Source organism: Danio rerio, chromosome 16 (assembly GCF_049306965.1).
Source record: "Danio rerio strain Tuebingen ecotype United States chromosome 16, GRCz12tu, whole genome shotgun sequence".
Taxonomy (NCBI): Eukaryota; Metazoa; Chordata; class Actinopteri; order Cypriniformes; family Danionidae; genus Danio; species Danio rerio.
In genome coordinates, this window is record NC_133191.1 from 11057824 (window position 1) to 11077500 (window position 19677).

General features: G+C 34.9%; 1 protein-coding gene across 1 annotated transcript in view; it reads left to right on the forward strand.

The window, feature by feature from the left end:
• atp1a3b (ATPase Na+/K+ transporting subunit alpha 3b) overlaps positions 1–19677 on the forward strand; it is a 44071-nt gene that overhangs the window by 23334 nt on the left and 1060 nt on the right. The window contains 16 exon segments of the mRNA NM_131685.2: positions 1155–1289; positions 1378–1495; positions 1576–1844; positions 4485–4683; positions 4764–5008; positions 6387–6579; positions 7284–7596; positions 9525–9675; positions 12884–13052; positions 13134–13288; positions 13382–13505; positions 13991–14136; positions 15719–15849; positions 15923–16024; positions 16778–16869; positions 19358–19677. The exon segment at positions 19358–19677 is cut by the window's right edge and continues 1060 nt beyond it. Of these exon segments, the coding sequence (NP_571760.2) occupies positions 1155–1289; positions 1378–1495; positions 1576–1844; positions 4485–4683; positions 4764–5008; positions 6387–6579; positions 7284–7596; positions 9525–9675; positions 12884–13052; positions 13134–13288; positions 13382–13505; positions 13991–14136; positions 15719–15849; positions 15923–16024; positions 16778–16869; positions 19358–19386 (2571 nt within the window). The 3' untranslated portion in view covers positions 19387–19677.

Consider the following 19677-nt stretch of genomic DNA (forward strand, 5'->3'; position numbering starts at 1 on the left):
TGCATTTTGTTTTAAAGTGAAAATTGGCCGACATCAGTGTCTAACCTCCAACCTAAAGTTAACCAAATATCAACGCCTAATAATGTTGCAGCTTGACATTGTGTGGGCATTACCACTATAACGACATATATTGGATTTTGGTTGCCATACCTGGTGAATAAATGTCAGTGTTTGACATTAATATGACGTTGGTTTAAGATGTTGGCTTGACATTAGATTTTGATAACTTTCCGACACAACCTAAAATGAACCAAATATCAATGTCATTGGACATCAAAATAACGTTCTTGGACGCTGGATGTACATTAAATTTTGGTCACGTCTTATGACGTGTGCCTGCTAGGTAGACTTTTCTGACAGGGTGGTCTATTCTGTCAAGTCAGAATTTAAAATGTGATGTAGAATATTGGGTCCCACTTTTTATTAAGTGTCCTTAACTACTATGTACTTGAATCAAAAAATAAATACAATGTACTTACTGTGGTACTAATGTATTTGAGAACACTTGTGGTGCTCTTGAGTTGGGATAGGGGCTGGGTTATGGACAGGTTTGGTGGTGTGGGTAGGTTTAAGGGTGGGTTAAGGTGTAGGGAATGGTCAGCAGTGTATTTACAAATGTAAATACAGAAGTTAATTACAGATGTAATTACATACTGGTATTTAATCAATAAATACTCAATAAATACATGTATTTACACAATAGGTACATTGTAACAAACTGTTAATTCCTATGTAAGTACATATTAGTTAAGGCCACTTAATATAAAGTGGGACCGAATATTGTACAGCAGTTATTATAATGGACTATCATTAGCTAAATTTAGCAATACAAAAGCATTTCTTTTAAGAATATGTCTGTAAAACATGAACGCCATTATGATTGTAAATAAAACTTCTTGCTTTTTACTTGCTTGGGCAGCCATGTTTCTAATTGGGCCCATCTAACTGTCTGCTTCAGTGGTAGCGGATTGTGAACAATCTAGTGGAAAAAGATATTTGTCCTCGCAATGCGATTAAATTTGCATCTCCCATGTAATACACTTACCATAGTGTACTGTATGTGTAAAAAAATCAAGTATACTCTGGGCTTTAGTGGTTGGTCACAAAACAGAAACACTATAAGTAAAATACTGTAACACTTTTCTTATTCACAGCAAGCATTAGTGATCCGTGAAGGGGAGAAGATGCAGATCAATGCTGAGGAAGTGGTTGCAGGCGACCTGGTGGAGGTCAAAGGTGGAGACCGAATCCCTGCTGACCTCAGAATCATCTCTGCTCATGGATGCAAGGTACATGGTTTATAAACCTCAGTTATTTGTCAGCAGTCCTACCTGCGGTGCCACCTAAACGATCATGTGTCTCTGACATCACACATAGGTGGATAACTCCTCCCTGACTGGCGAATCAGAACCTCAGACAAGATCACCTGACTGCACTCATGATAATCCTCTGGAAACCCGTAACATCGCTTTCTTCTCCACCAACTGTGTGGAAGGTGTGGATTTTATTATTGCGAAATGTCAAAAAGTCAACTTCTTGTAAGTTCTGAAGCACTAAATGCTTTGTTTCTGTCAGGCACTGCTCGTGGTGTTGTGGTCTGCACTGGTGACCGCACAGTGATGGGCCGCATCGCCACACTGACCTCAGGACTGGAGACAGGGAAAACACCCATCGCCAAGGAGATCGAGCACTTTATTCATATCATCACAGGCGTAGCCGTCTTCCTAGGCGTGAGCTTCTTCATCCTGGCCGTCATTTTGGGATACACCTGGCTGGAGGCTGTCATTTTCCTTATTGGGATCATCGTCGCTAATGTGCCTGAGGGTCTGCTGGCTACTGTCACTGTGAGCATATGCAGTCTACTAGGCATTTGAGTATAATACAGCAGGGTGGTAATCAAAACCATTGTAGTCCAGTTACTGAATTAATGACTCTCATAATCATTTTTGGTGGTTTCTAAATATTTAACACGGACAGAGTAGATAGATTCTTATGTTATGAACCATTCTGCCACCCCACCCCTACCCCCAAGCAAATAACTATAAATAATAGTTCAATTTCCAAACATATAGGGCTTTACTTTAATGATCTAGGCGCAAAGTCTAAAGCACATGGCACAAAAGCATTAAGGGTGTGTCCGAATCCACTTCTGCTATTTTAAAAATACGCTCTGTGCCCTGGCACATGGTATAACAGGTTTGTGCTTATTTTGCTAATGAGTTATGGGTGTGTTTTGAGCATAAGGTGCATTAAACCAATCCAACTCTCATCTCCCATTCTGTTTAAGAGCCAGTTGCGTTGCTCCATGATGCATTTGCTATTAACATGGCGGACTTTGTAAGTGGAAAAACCGAATGCTTTACTTGTGAGAAAACAGTTAAACAGATCATCTACAACACGAGGATAAATAACGAGCCTTCTCCATTCTGCCTTTTTACTTTCTCTTTGTCTTTATGTTTACTCTTTACTTCTTTACTTTCATGGATAAGGAAACGGTGGAAACACACTCCACTGAATACATCCATAAGCCTACAGATTTAATTTAGTTTGTTAACTGCAAAGATTTGTTTTAAAACATTTTTTAAATTCAGTTATAATTTTCAGCAAACAAAAAAATGAACAATAATAACGAAGTGGGGTTAAAAAACTTAGTTATATCCAAACACACATCCTATTCTGTGTACCATATGGTCCAAAACCAGACAGGTGGACAAATCTAAACTTATTTTTTATTAAAACAAATATAAATATGCATATAAAAAATAATACTACTAATTATAATACCATTATGCTAATGCAAATTATCATGTATAAACTGAAAAAGCCCCCTGGGGTCAAGAAGGCATGGAGGTAGTTTTTTTATCTATTTATTTATTTATGTAAAAATAATTTTTGTAACATTTTAATCCTGTATTTTGGTCCTCTGTAAAAATATATGTGTATTGCTGTACATCCTGTGTGTATTAAGCAATGTGTAAGCTTGAACCCGCGTAGGCGCATAACTAACGCATTCAGCACTGGACTTTAGACCATACCTGTCAACATAGGAATGTGAAAATAAGGGATATACCCACCATAATAATGGATTCCTCCGCCCCCCGCTTTAAAAAAAATCCCCAAGTTACTAAATATGCTTATTTGGAGCTGTTTCGTTGTAAATAAACAGTTAAATGGTCAGTAATATGTTTTATTATTATTATTTACAAAAGAAAAAATAAATATATACATTAGCAGCAAATACATTAGCAAACAGTTCAGCTTATTAGAATTAATAGTTATTATAATGAAATAGAGTCAAGCCATCAAATCTCATTAGCCGTTTCCTCACTGTATTACTATCACATTCTGAATAAAGAGCAACGAATGAATGAATTATTTAAATTGTTTTTAAGAAGAACAGAACAGACACAGAACACACCGCATTTAAGAGCAAGGGACGGCCCATTGGGGTTCGGCGTTACGGGTTGCGTATAGGGAGGCTCGACTCTTTAAATGTTTATTTGCCATCCTTCAGAGAAAGGCTGAAAATACGGGAGAAATACGAGAAAATACCTTTACGGGATGATAGCAGAATAGAACTGTAAAATACGGGAGAATCCCGGGAAAAACGGGAGGGTTGACAGGTATGCTTTAGAGTTGCAGTCAGTTGGTCAATTGCGCGGTCTGTTTGAGTTACTCAAAAAAGCAACGTGCCAACAATGTACCTTAAAACACACCTCCTTTTTAGACCGGCACACCCATGAGGTCACAAAGTGGAGCAAAGGGATTTGCTATTCAAACAACGTGGCGCAAAACATGAAAATTAGAGTTGTGCTGGTCTGAAAAAAAGCAACAAATTGCGCCAAACACTTCTTGCTCTTATTGAGCCGGGTGTATGATAGGGCCCAATGTCTGATTCCTGAGTTAATGACTCTTATGAACCTTGTAGTGAATCAAAATCCTGCAACACAACCAGTGTTCCCAATGAGTTATGTTTATGAGCATTCTGATTAATCAAGAACATTTAGCATGACATGTGCAGCCTGATTCCTAAATGACTCAGTGTTTCCCATGTGAATTTCTTTATAATTTTTTTAGTTCATCAACAACATTAAGCAAAGATATGGTAGTCTAATTGTTAAATGAATGACTTTTATGAACCATTTAATTGAATCAGAAACATTTAGCACAATCAGTGTAGTCTGATTCCCTAGAAAAAGACTCAAGTTCATCTAAAAATACAGCAACATTATAGCAGATTTTAGATTTAATTTACACATTGCATTTGAATAGACTATGCAAGTGTGTCAAGATGTATGCGTAAATACCTTTAGCCGTTTTTGTTATTAAGTAATTAATTAGTCAATAGATTCTTTAGCTTGTTAATTAATTATTAAAATAATCATTATTGAAAAGATGGCTGTTTATTCTGCTGTGTGTCACGTGTAGTTGGACACGATGTTAAACTTCTTAATATAATTTAATGAATGTCTTTTTAATCTCAGGTGTGTCTCACTCTGACTGCCAAGCGAATGGCTCGCAAGAACTGCCTGGTTAAGAATCTGGAAGCCGTAGAGACGCTGGGATCCACCTCAACGATCTGCTCAGACAAGACTGGAACTCTGACCCAGAATCGAATGACTGTGGCACACATGTGGTTTGACAATCAGATCCACGAAGCCGACACCACTGAAGATCAGTCAGGTTTGTTCTTTTCTTCTGTTATGACTCAACATATGACACCTATTTTTCTATCCAGAGTCTAAGGTGATCTGTCTCTGCAGGTGCGTCGTTTGATAAGAGCTCTGTGACTTGGGTGGCTCTGGCCCGTGTGGCGGCTCTGTGTAACAGAGCTGTGTTTAAGGCGGGACAAGACTCTCTGCCCATTCTCAAGAGGGACGTAGCTGGTGACGCTTCTGAGTCTGCCCTGCTTAAGTGTATCGAGCTGTCCAGTGGCTCAGTCAAAGCAATGAGAGAAAAGAACAAGAAAGTAGCCGAAATCCCATTCAACTCCACCAACAAATATCAGGTTTGTTATTAGTTAGACACCAAATATAAACCAAAAGAGAAGCTGAGGGATAATTCTACACACAACAATTATGAAGAAACACTCTATAAAGACGGCTGAGGTCTTGGAGTTGTTAAAAATTGTTAAATTCACTTCATTGTTATATTCACTTCATTGTTATATTCTCTGTGTACGAGCGGGTGCAGCCATTTGAATCTTTTTGGCTCGAGACTTCAGGTTTCATTCTCTTCCATTCATTTCCAGTTTTAGGCGTTAAAAACAGCTTGTTATGATGCTTGATGTTGCAAACTGATATTATCTTAGTTAATTATTCAACTCGGCCTGTTTAGTCATGCAAACACTTGTTTGTCGAGCAAGTTGTTTGACTGTTTTCTGCTGTTTATTATTCCTAGTCATTTCTCCCATAGGGAACTGAATCGGAAGTTCTAAAATATTCTTGAAAATGTGCGCACACGCGCATTAAAGAATAAGGTCAATATTGGTGGCTATAAATAAAACATATATATTGTTTTGTTTCATGCAGCAGTATATTTTTGGTGTAACAATTTTCTCCTTTGTCTTGATCTATCTATGCCTTTTCTTCTTTTTATTGCAAAAAATGTGCCAAATTTAAGTTTAAATAATAAATATTGCATTTACATAAATATATATATATAAATATATCAAATAAATAGGATACAGAAACAATAACCCCAAACTTCACTTTAATAATTTCCAAATTATTTGGAAGTTATTTTATCCTATTCTGAAGTCAGAATTATTTGCCCCTCTTTTTTTATTTTATTTTTTTTATATTACCCCTGTTTAACAGTGCAAGGAAATTTTCACAGTATGTCTTATAATATTTTTTCTTCTGGAGAAATTCTTATTTGTTTTATTCTGGCTAGAATAAAAGCAGTTTTAATTTTTTTTAAACCATATTAAGGACAATATTATTATTATTTTTTTTTGATAGTCTACAGAACAAACCATTGTTATACACTAACTTTCCTAATTACCCTAATTACCTGCCTATTTAACCTAATTAATCTAGTTAAACCTTTAAATGTCACTTTAGGCTGTATAGAAGTGTCTTGAAAGATATCTAGTAAAATATTATTTAATGTCATTGTGGCAAAGATAAAATAAATCAGTGATTAGAAATGAGTTATTAAAACTATTATGTTTAGAAATATGTTAAAACATCTTCTCTCCATTAAATAGAAATTGGGGAAAAAATAAACAGTGGGGCTAATAATTCAGGGGCATCTAATAATTCTGACTTTAACTGTATATAACTAAAACGAATGATTACAGGTCCAACATAGTATATATGTTGTCATATTCCACTGACTAGCATTTCTATAAACAATTAATTCTTTTTTTCATATACCCACAGCTGTCCATCCATGAGACAGAGGACAATAATGATAACCGCTACCTATTGGTGATGAAGGGGGCTCCAGAGCGCATCTTAGACCGTTGTTCCACCATCATGCTGCAGGGCAAAGAGCAGCCTATGGACGAGGAGATGAAGGAGGCCTTTCAGAATGCCTACCTGGAGCTTGGAGGACTTGGAGAGCGAGTGCTGGGTGAGTAATATACTGACATCACTCTGAAATATTTCATTCTAATTGGTCATAGCATTCTTGAATATTTGGGTTAGGTATATTTGGATAGTCCTCTTTAGACATCCCTTAGACTGTAAGTATGTTTATGTATTATATGTCAGCTAAATCGCGTTGTAGTGTTAATTAACAGTTAAGGTTAGGGTTAGTTTACATGTACATTGCAAAGATTCTTATAGTCAGCAGCCTGAAGGGGATGATTAAAAATGTGTTAATTTGAAATATTTTTGAATGATGAATGCTGTATATCTGCTGTAAATCAGTTATTTTAAATGTTAAATATTTTATTTAAGCCTCCTTTTAAAATTTTAAAATAAGCCCCTTTATAAAGATAAATAAGATAATTGTATAATTAGATAAAATAACTAGTTTGTATTCAAATGCATTTTAGCAAAATATTTAGATTTAAAATAATTTAGATCTTGTTATAATTTGAATAAATTGCATTTTAAAATACATCCAGATAGAGAACCCCAAAATATAATTTTAACTGCAATAATATTTTATGTTTTTGCTGTTTTTCATCAATAAATTTAGTTTGGTGAGCATACCAGACTTTTTTTGAAAGAAAAAAAAAACTGAAATATTCCAAACTTTTCACCCAGAGTCCATAATGACACTAGAGTCTACAATATTTAAGTATGTGTAAACCTGCGTTCTTTCAACAGGATTCTGCCATGTCTTAATGCCTGAGGACCAGTACCCGAAAGGTTTCGCCTTTGACACCGATGATGTCAATTTCCAGACAGACAACCTTTGCTTTGTGGGCTTGATGTCTATGATTGACCCTCCCCGTGCTGCCGTGCCTGATGCTGTGGGAAAGTGCCGTTCCGCTGGAATCAAAGTCATCATGGTGACAGGAGATCACCCCATCACTGCCAAGGCCATCGCCAAGGGTGTGGGCATCATCTCAGAGGGTAACGAAACTGTGGAAGACATCGCTGCCCGTCTCAACATCCCTGTCAGTCAGGTCAATCCCAGGTAAAACACTGAGCAGCACTGAAAACATCACATAGCACATCAACATGGTGCGGTGGTATAAGTTCAGTTTATGCTGACTACCAATGTGTGAATATAATCACAGGTCAGAAATAGATATTTAAGCAACTAAATACATGTAATACTACCCCTAAAGCACTTTTGGTTTGTTTTTGGATTATTAATATTGAACTTTTTTTTTTGTAGAAAAGTACTTTGGAGCATGCAAGAAGTTAAAGGCTCACTGTACAAAATACTGGGTTCCACACTAGTGATCTGTGTTGGGACAACTTAAAGGAAATAAGTTAACTTATTAAGTTTTACAGATTTTAGTTGATTGAACAAAACAAATGTCACAAAAAAAACAGGATTTGTGTTGTTTCAACTCCTTTTTAATAACTACTTTTAACAAACAGCAAACATGATCATTTTTGCATGTTTTGCACGCAGATAAATCTACATTACTGCATTTAAAGGCTAAAGTTTAAATTAATTTTTATCATAACAGCACAAAACATACTTAGCAAAACAATGTTTACTTATAAAAACTATAAAAAAAACATTATAAAAATATAAAAAAACTATACAAAAACTATTAAAAAAACTATATATACTATAAAAAAAACATTGAAAATATTTTGGTGAAACATCCTTTCTTTCTGTGAAACTTTACAAAGCAAAAAAGATCTAATATTAATATTGGTAGCAGCAATGTTTGAAACACATCTTACACTCATATGTCAGACTCTGTTCCTCTGTCTTGTGGTGTGCCTCAAGGTTCTGTCCTAGGCCCTCTTCTTTTTAATCTCTATATGCTCCCTCTTAGCAAGATTATTAGTAGTTTTAAAGGTATATCCTATAACTGCTATGCAGATGATGTACAATTAAATTCTTCTTTAAGCCCAGACAGGCTAGACAAACTCTCTCTCTTGCAGGATTGTTTAGTCTCCATTAACAAATAGATGGCAGACAATTTACTGTCAACTGAACCCTGATAAAACAGAAATGTTAATTTTTGCTCCAGATAGCATCCCCCCAATGATCAGGCAAGTTTTGGGGGGTTTGTCATCTTCAAATTGCAGTGATATTAGAAATTACTGTGTTTTAAAAGCCATGTTAAATCTGTTGTTCATACATGCTTTTTTTTCAGCTGAGGAACATTGCAAAAATAAGAGATATTGTGTCAAAGGAAGAGATGGAGATGCCTGTTCATGCCTTCATCTCTTCTAGATTGGATTATTGTAATGTTCTGTTCACTTGTCTGAACAAATCCTCCATGGAGCGATTGCAAGTTGTGCAGAATGCAGCTGCGATGCTTTTAACCAACACCAGTAGACATTTTTCTGAGACATCTTAGCCATTCCCAGAACTCATCTTAAGACTAAAGGTGAGCGTTCCTTCTGTGTGGTGGCCCCACAGCTCTGGAACTCTCTCCCGACTGCACTGAGAACTCTGGGATCAGTTTAACTTTTTAAAAAGCATTTTAAGACACACCTTTTTGGTCAAGCTTTTAATTAACAGTATTAGTGTTTTTGTATTTTAAATTTTAATTAGTCTTAATATGTTTTGACATGCCTTCTTTTATTGTCATGTGTTCTTTTACTTGTTTTCACTTATTGTAAAGCACTTTGCGACTCAATGTCTGGGAAAGGTGCTATATAAATAAAATTTACTTACTTACTTACTTACTTACTTACTTACTTACTTACTTACTTACTTACACAGAAAACGCTTTTAATCCAAGCAACTTTTGTTAGTAAAATCTGTACAATTGCAAAAACAGCTTCATTGCATTGCAAAAAGTCAATCACCTAGATTCCTATTGAAACAACTGTATTTAACCCAAAAATGTACCAGGCAATGTGTGCACCTTTACTTAAACCAACAAATACTTCTGTATTTATCAAGAATTTCTTGTTTGTATGTTTTAGGGATGCCAAAGCCTGTGTTATACATGGAACAGATCTGAAAGACTATTCTCAGGAGCAAATAGATGAAGTTCTGCGAAACCACACTGAGATTGTGTTTGCCAGGACGTCTCCCCAGCAAAAACTTATCATTGTAGAAGGCTGCCAGCGACAGGTAAACACACATACAGGCATTCAAGTCTACTGTCTTCAAAAGCCCCATTTACACCTGATACTAAATTGATAGTTCACCTGAAAATGAAAATTCTGTCATCATTTACTCATCCTCTACTTGTTCCAAAACTCTCTCACAGATACAGATATTCTGAAGAATGCTGGAAAAAACAACTACTGACTTCCATGGTATTTTTTGTTCCTACTAAGTATGGCTGCTTTTTACCAGCATTCATCAGAATATCTTATTTTTTGTTCAAAAGAAAAAAGAAATTCATAAAAGTTTAGAACCGCTTGAGCGTAAGTAAATCATAAGGAAATTTACTATTCCTTACTATGATTTTTTGTCAAAATAATCACAAGAGGAACACTCTTATTTACCAGAGATGGGTTGCGACTGAAAGGGCATCCGCTGCATAAAAAAGTTGTCGGTTCATTCCACTGTGGCGACCCCGGATTAATAAAAGGACTAAGCCGAAAAGAAAACGAATGAATGAATGAACACTGTTATGCTAAATTCACACCAAAAGCAGAGTTAACTATATTTGTGCTAGTAAGTAAGTTACAAACAAAGTCAATGCAGATGCACGAATAAAGGCAAATTATCACCAGACAGCACAAATAACATGGAATGTGTGGTGAGGAAGACACAGAATTCACCTCAGTTGTCTCTTCCATGCAAGTTCAAGTAATTCAACTCAAGCTAAAAAATGATTTGTGGCAAAAAACATCCCACAAGTTAATTAGAGCGAGTAACTCAATGCTCCGCTTTTAGTGTAAACCCAACATTAAACCCTGTCTATATGAACATGGTTATTTTAAAAGCATGCATTTTTTCCTATGCAGTTTTTCCATTCGTACACATGCAAACGCTATATCAGTTCACTGAAACCAAAACTGCCAGTGTGAGAAATTTTAGAAACTCCAGTAACAGTGTACTCGGTTGGGCAGTGAGCTTTTGTTTTTAACATCAGTGTGCACAGTGTTGCCAACTATTTCCAATGAAAAGTAGCTAAATGTTGCTAGATGATGTCAGATGACTAATTTGCATATCAGTGACGTCATCACATAGTATCTGACAAGCGTAAACCTGTCATGTTCCTACTCTCTGGTATGCCGTGTATTATATTATATGAAAATATTACATCTAGATGCGCATTAAATAGGTTTTTATTAACATATTACTTTGCGTGATGACGTCATTGCGTAATCGCAACTCAAAACTACGTAGTATGTAGTATACAAAATAATGAATGTTTTCTCAAATTGACTGGCCATCTCAGCAAAAACATTATTTGAAATATGTTCATTTAGATTTGTATGAAAAATATAGTTGACTATTTGTAAAAGTAATACAAACACTTTTCACTTTTTGATAGGAATTTTTTATTTTTAACACTGATAACACTGATGATGTTACATTCTTTTAAACAATCACAGCTTGTGTACTTACTCTTTTAACTTTTGAAAAAGTGACAATTATAGCACTATTGAAATGTATTGCTACCTAAATTACCAATTAACAAATTTCAGTAAATTAACAGTGATGAAAACAATCTGAGCTAGCAATTTACTCTACTGAGTAAAGCCTCCAGCCTTTTGAGTCACTTTTTAGAAATTGCTAAAAGTAGCCAAATGAATGTTAAAAATTGCTAAATTTGTTGCAAGGTGCTTTTTGAAAAAAAAAAAAAAGTTGCTAGGGTAGTTTGAAAAGTTGCTAAATTTAGCAACAAAATTTCCTAATTGAAAACACTGAGTGTGCACACTGTTTTCTTCTTTTTCCAGATTATGCACAGCTTTCTTTTATTGCAGGCATCTGATTGGCCAACATGACTTTATTCTTAAGGCTACATTGCCACCTGTTGGTTTGGCATGTCTTTGACAGTTCATCATAGTGTGTTTTTGTGTTTTCATATGGATGGATTTTCTTTTTTTAATGAATGAGTGAAAAACTGTTCATAAAAATACGTGTGTAGCAGGCTTGGATTGGCTAATCGGAAGGACCGGGAGAATTACCCGTGGGCTGGTCCATTTTTTTTGGCCACGAGGGGCGGTGTCCCTAGCTGCTTGCACTCTCAGCAGTCGCACTTTTTTCATTTATTTATATATTTGACTATAGCCTTACTCTTTTTGTTCATTATTTTGCCGCAGCTCCGCTCTTTTTATTTATTTTCTCGCAGCCCCGTGAGCAAAATGCAGCCTGCAGGTTAATAATGATGTAACTTTCAATTGATCCCAAACAGCGGCACCTTAGTGAAAATAAAAATGTAAAAATTAATTTTAATGGATATTACACCTGCTCAATGAAAATCAGATGATTCACTACATTAATAAATCTGACATAACTTGATTATAAATTTAAAAAGGGGAGAAAAAGTTTAAGCCTTCAATAGAAAGTAATAGCCTACTGTTGTTAATGGAATCTTGTAGATAACATAACCACCAGCATATCAGCGCCATTGTGGTCCAGTGGTCAGCACGATGCATTATGACGCCACCGATCCGAGTTTGAACCTCACCTGAGTAATATTATTAATTTTTTTTGTTTATTTATTTATTTATTTATTTTTATTTATTTTATTATTATTTTTTCATTTTTAGTGTTAAGACATATAATACTGTTTGGGTTACTTATATAGGTGTACATATTTTATTTTTATTTTTTATGTGACCACCGTTACAACGGACTGGATATCTATAAAGACTTGCACAGAATATATATTCAGATATTACAGGAAAGGACATTGTGATGTTTTAAAGAATAGTGTTGGAGATTTAGCTACCCTTTAATGTTCTCATATTTATGAAAAACATGTGAAAAACTCATGTGGTCAAATTTGTCTAAAGAGAAACAAGAGCAGCTAGCAAAACATGATTTTTCTGAGTTGAGTTGTTAAAAAGTGCACCAAAACAAGATATTCATAATTTGATTTATTGCACGGAAACACAAAGATTATGATCAAAACCATAGTGTTCGTCGACATTTCTTTTTCATTCACTTGCTTCCTCAATTGCTTGTATCCTGGATTTTTTCATTCAGTAGTACTCCAGTGTCACACTCTGCGCACCTGTGAAAGTGATGTAGAGAGTGATGAAATAAGACGAAAGGGTCTCAATGTAATCTCAACACTGGTGGTCACAAGAGACACATCTGAACACGTGTTAATCCCATGTTTCACCCCTGTCCTGTTTCTCGTTCTGTCTCTCAGGGGGCCATCGTGGCTGTAACAGGTGATGGTGTGAATGACTCTCCAGCCCTGAAGAAGGCTGATATCGGCGTCGCTATGGGCATTTCTGGCTCTGATGTGTCTAAACAGGCTGCTGACATGATTTTGCTGGATGACAACTTCGCCTCCATCGTCACTGGAGTAGAAGAAGGTGAGTCAGACAGTGAAGTACATGGAAAGGCAGGAGACAAGTTGTCAAACACAATGTATAAATCCATTTCTCCTCTCGCAGGTCGACTCATCTTTGATAATTTGAAGAAGTCTATTGCGTACACCCTGACCAGCAATATCCCTGAGATCACCCCATTCCTGCTGTTTATTATTGTCAATATTCCCCTGCCCCTCGGCACCATCACCATCCTCTGTATCGACCTGGGAACTGACATGGTGAGCATTAGTATTAGCCTTAGTATAGAAATATTATGTTCTGATATCCTGATGCTTAAGTTTATACACTTTCTTTTTCTTCTGCCTCTTTAGGTACCTGCAATTTCTTTAGCTTATGAAGCAGCTGAGAGTGACATCATGAAGAGGCAGCCCAGGAACCCTATGAGAGACAAACTTGTGAACGAACGTCTCATCAGCATCGCTTATGGACAGATCGGTTGGTCTCATTCTGCATGAAACTGTAGATTTGGCTTCATTTTAAGTCAATGTGCCATATTAAAAAGGGTAGTTAGCTTTGTTAGCAAGTTATTTTTATTTATTAATTTTTTTTATTCATTGAAATCATGGAAATGAAGAAAATTCTGGGGGAAAATCATACTTCTACGCTGATTTAATAGATTTTTTTTCATTATAAAAGTTCAGTTGTTTACTTATTTACTACTTTATAGTCAGATATTATATCTTTAAACACTGAACAGATTTTATTTATAGATTTAATCACAGCACAAATATAGATTTACACATGCCACGCATGAAAGAACGACAACAATAAAACAGCATTTTACTGTGTTATTAATATTAACTAATATTAACCATCAGGTTAAAAAAATACAAATTATTATATTATGTTTTTAAAATAAAATGTTGTTCAGGCATGTGCTGTAAAAGTAAGTAAGTGTATGTGTTTGTATGTGTGTGTAGGTATGATCCAGGCATTGGGTGGTTTCTTTGCCTACTTTGTGATTTTGGCTGAGAATGGTTTCTTGCCCTCGCTGCTTGTGGGGATCAGGCTGAACTGGGATGATCGCGCGATGAATGACCTGGAGGATAGTTATGGACAGCAGTGGGTGGGTATCTTGTGTTTTAAGGTGGTCATATTATGCCCTATTTAAATGCCCTATTTTCCACATGTGTCTCTTTAAATGCAGATAAGCTGCTGCGCCCCACCCCTTTTCAGAAGAGGGTGTTTCCTTTACAGCTTGTGCCTCTGTAATGTCAGAAACAATAAACTGACCCTTTCATACAGAACGCATCTTTGCATCTAAAATGAGATGCAACTCTCAGGAATGTTTATTTTTAATTGCCAACTCTGCCACGTTAACACCAAATAAAACAGTTGTCGTGCCAAAATGCTATTATAATTCTTGATTCACACCAGAAGTATCGGTAACACTTTATAATAACTAAAAATCATTTATTAAGCATTAGCAAATAATGAATTCATTATCTGTTAAGCATTAACTCTACATTAATAAGCGTTAGTAAGCAGTTTATAACTGCAGCTACAAATGCTCCATTCTTGACGTACAAACATATTTAAAATGTGCTTAATAATTGTATTTTCATACTAAGTAAATGATTTGTTTTTCATTACTAAATTAAGTCTCGCATTATTTACAAACAAGTTGTATTTAAGAGTAGTTGAGGGTTTTTAGGATCATTCAGCATGAGTTAGTAAATGATTTATAAACTATTAATATTAATGTTTATATGTCTTATTACTCAGGCATATATTATTGGTTACTATGTGTGTTAATAAATGCTTTATTAACTCAACTTCACCTAGTTTTGTGACCTAATCTAAAGTGAGGACTATTCATGCTTTATAAATTCGTTATAAATGACAAATAAAGGCTCGGTTTAAGTCTAAACAGGAAAAATTACATTATTCAGTCCTATTCAATTAAACATACATAAATGAAACTGTACTTTAAATAAAAAATAAATCTTTGCAACCTTATCTAACATAAAATCACTGTAGAGTTTAAACATTATATTTTATAACATTGTTTAATTATTATATTGTTGTTTTATCCAGTTTTGTCGTATTTTGACATTCCTGTTATTCAGCTGTGGTTAAACTTTACATTAATTTCACTTTTTAGAAAAGATTGCAAAGATTATCGTTCATTTGATTCTGAGCCTTTATTTGTCATTTAAAAGGGATTTATAAAGCATAAATAGTTGTCACTTTAGATTAGGTCACAAAACTGGATGAAGTTGAGTTAATAAAGCATTTATTAACATATTAGTTAACTATTAGTATATGCCTGAATAATAAAATATATAAACATTGATTTCAATAGTTTATTAATCATTTACTAACTCATTCTGAATGATCCTAAAAACCCTCAATTACTCTTAAACATAACTGGTTTGTAAATAATGCAATACTTAATTTAGTAATGAAAAATGAATCCTTTACTAAATATGAAAATACAATTATTAAGCACAAACTCCCATCAAGTGCTCATTTGCATAGAAAAACAATGGAAAAGTAGTTTAAAGGAATGGAGAAATGTGTGAATGGTCCCAACTTTGCAGAGAAGCTCAAAGTGCACAAAAGATACTAGGACCACTTTAATGTGTTATTAATATGTAAAAGATGTTTCCCCTTATGTTGAAAGCTGTTGTGTTTTTGTTTCTCAGACATATGAACAGAGGAAGATTGTTGAGTTCACGTGCCACACAGCGTTCTTCGTCAGTATTGTGGTTGTGCAGTGGGCTGATGTCATCATCTGCAAGACCAGACGCAACTCAGTGTTCCAGCAGGGCATGAAGTGAGTTCAGGAAGTCCTGCATGTATATGTTTGTTCATCAGAGCAGATCATGAAAATGTGTGTCCTTTTACAGGAATAAGATTCTGATCTTTGGGCTGTTTGAAGAAACTGCTCTCGCTGCATTCCTCTCCTACTGCCCGGGCATGGATGTGGCACTCAGGATGTACCCGCTCAAGTGAGTTCAACACACAAACAAGAACAAACAATAAAATACCAATATAAAAGACAGTTGCTTCTTTATATTTTATTGAGAACAACATGTCCTGCAATAGCAAAGTAACTCATGATTAGGCTCACATGGAATCTGTGCGTGCAGAAACCTGCAGATTTTTAGCTCATCATTAAGCCTTTGTATTTACTCGAGTAAATATGTGCAAATTTGTATTATTCAATTATTATATTAATTTAAATTAATTTCACTAATATTATTATGATATAATAACATTAATATTAAAATGTTGACAAGATTTATGTACAATACAGTTTGTAAAGTAATATTTTCTTTCTTTTAGTGGATGTATTATACTTTATACTTATATATTACCTGCGAGAGACTTAAATCTAATTGGATTTGCATTGTAAACAGGAAATAAAAGTTACAATTTTTAAATTTTTTATTTAATATATTACGTTTTTAGTTACAATACTCCTAAAATCATTCTGCATAAATCCGCAGATTTTTTACTAAATTCTCAGCAGAAATAGCAAAAAAAAAAAAAAGTCCTCATGACTACTTGGAAGTAAATAAATTTAAATAAATAGTCTTAAATTATTAGGTAAATGAATGCACATGTGATACACGCTGTATATTAGTACGCTACAAAATTGGGTGTTGATGTGTCTTAATTTTCTCCATAAAGTATATGTTTTCAATGGTATTCTGCAACTGAAAATGGTCTCTGTCCTCATTTTTCTCTCCGATTTCCAGGCCGAGCTGGTGGTTCTGTGCTTTCCCATACAGTTTCTTAATCTTTGTTTATGATGAGGTCCGAAAGCTGCTCCTGCGCCGGAACCCTGGTGGTACGTGTTCTTCCTCCTGTCTCAAAAACACAGATACTACTTTTCATATCTCATAGAAAAACCCAAAAATAGGTCAATTAAAGGTCTGGGATGCATAAAACACTTTTGGCTGATTTACCACTGAAATTAATCTTAAATCATTTTGCAGAATTTTTGGAGATTCTGCCGAATATTGTATTGCTGTTTTGTGTGCTTTCACACCAAGACTTTTGTTTTGGAACCTGTCTTGTTTGCCCAGTTAGCGCGGTTCGTTTGGCATATGTGAATCCACCAATTGCTCTCGGATCCGCGCCAAAACAATCACTCCGAGATCGCTTGACGGGTGTGAAAGCACCCTTAGGAGACCTTCACACAGAATGGTTTTTCCATTCCATTGTGCTACTTTTCCATTTATTTACTATGTAATCTTGATGGACGTGGTTGACCACAACCTTGGCAATTTTTTGGCTTTCGCAACACCTCGCTCATGAGTGCTGCATTTTTAAGATGTCATGTCAAGTTAAAAAAATTTCAGTTCAAAAGCAGAGGACCAATCAGAAGAACTCGGAGGCGTGACAAGCATTGCATAATTCTGTTTACTGTTGCAAATTGGCATCACAACTATTTTATTTGAAATTAAAACATGAAATATTTGCTCGTTTTATCAGTGTCACATCATATTTTTTATATCCCGCTCATTTTCGCAGTAATGTTTGACAGAATTTTTCAAACTCTGATGTAATCGCGGCTTTAGATGAAATTTGCTCAGCCACTTCCATTCAACTATTAGTTTGCTGCAAGTGAAAGATGAAAGAGGAGCTCAAAAGTAAAACCTCTTCTTCCACACAATATTCCGTTTCAGTTTTTAAATACACCATCAATCTGAATTTAAAAGTCTTTTAAACCTGTAATCAGCCCACGGAGTCAGGGCGACCCTGGTGGATGTTTTTCTATTTTATATATATCGTCACCTTGGAATTATAAGGTTCTATCTGCGTTCTGAATGATTTTGAGATATTGAGCTTTAAAGTTTTTGCATTCCCCAGCAAACATTATTTGAGAAACTATTTGTTTTTTAAATAAACAGTCTTAAAATGTAAACAACTTATAAAAAACATCACATAATGTAAATAAGTTGTTAATTAATAAGAATATGTCAATAACTCAATTGTGACAAAAATGTCAGACAGAAACTTATAATTCTAAGGTGACAATATGTTCCCATCATCTCATGGGCATGAAACTTTCCAACTATTCTTCAAAAATCGTAAAACACAAAAAAGCTGGACTTGATTTGGTTATTTTAAAGGTGTTTTAAAAAAACTGTTTAGGTTTCTTGGGGCCAAACCAACCCTGCATTGGAAATGGAAGGGAAAATGTATTTTATTTTTTTTTCATTCATTTGTCTAAAAGAATTTTTAAACCCATTAAAAATTTGGAATGTTTTACATTTCTGCAAAAGCCTGGGTTTAGAGTACACATTAAAATTGAAGCAAAATTTCCATCTCTTGCGTGCACATTCAATTAGAAATTAGCAAAGAAATAGTGGCATAAATAAATGGCAAAACTGAAAAGTGTTCATAAATAAATGAAGGACTAATACTACAGCACAAAATCAGCATGGAGTGTGTATGTCACATTTGTCTGGGGCTTTTTTTTTTTTTTTAGATTTTGGCACATTTCAAATGTTATTTATTTTTTATTTTTTTGCAAAAGCAAACAATTAAATCCATATCAGACAAAAACAACAAAAATACCTAATTTTATTTTAGAATGTTACAATATATATCTAGAGAATATAAATCAACAATTTATGGGGAAAATGTTTCGAACATCAAGAAATATAACCTGAAACTGAATAGGTGTCTATGCACCCCTGCTGGAAATATGGGAAAATTGCAGTTTCTCTTCTTTTTTTTTTTTTTTTGTAACAATAAATCTAAACTTTTTTTTCTCTTACCCTTAGATGGAAGTATTTTATTCCTATAGTATAAACCAATATTCAGAAAACTTCCTAATATTTACATTACATTTAGTTCAGGATTTTAGTGATTTTAAAAAAAGGTAATTTTTCATTTGCTAAATTATGGTGTAGTTGCGTGTTTGAGTAGTAAATGGATACAAATATACATGAATGCAAAGTTGAGAAGTAAAACATGAGGCTGAGACTGTGAGAAATGAGAAATTAAATATAGTTTATCATTGAAAAATGTATATTTCTCATGTAATTATGTAAATGTTTGGGGTCAGGAAGACCCCAAAGAACCTAACTGTGATTTTTTTCTTCTTCCTGGGCCGCTCTAGAGTTAAGAAAGCATCTAATCATAGCAATGTGTGTTTCACATGCAAACTAGTCTTTCACAGACATCCTAGGAAGTCATTTCATCACAATCTGTTCACAGAAGTGTTATCAAAAAGTGCTTAATACATAAATACTCTAACATGTAGCCCATTTATATACCACAATGAACCAAAACACAAAATGATTCCCGCTCTTTCTTTCCTACAGGCTGGGTGGAAAAGGAGACCTACTATTGATCAGCAGCTCTTCCGTGCTCAAGTCCCCAACATCCTCCATTTGTTTCCATCTCTTCTCTCTTCCCCAAACCGAGACGCACAACCGTCCCCCTTTCCAGCCCTCCTTTCAGAGAGACAGCAGCTTTAACCCCCGAAAAGGAAAAACACACTCTCGCCCCACAATTTCCTATAATACTCTTTGCATGTATTTTCACACGGCTGTGTACATAAAGTCTACTATATATCTAAAACCGGCAGCTGCATAACCATCATGTAGGTTGGAAAGGAGCTTTTGTCGCTATAAAGGGAATA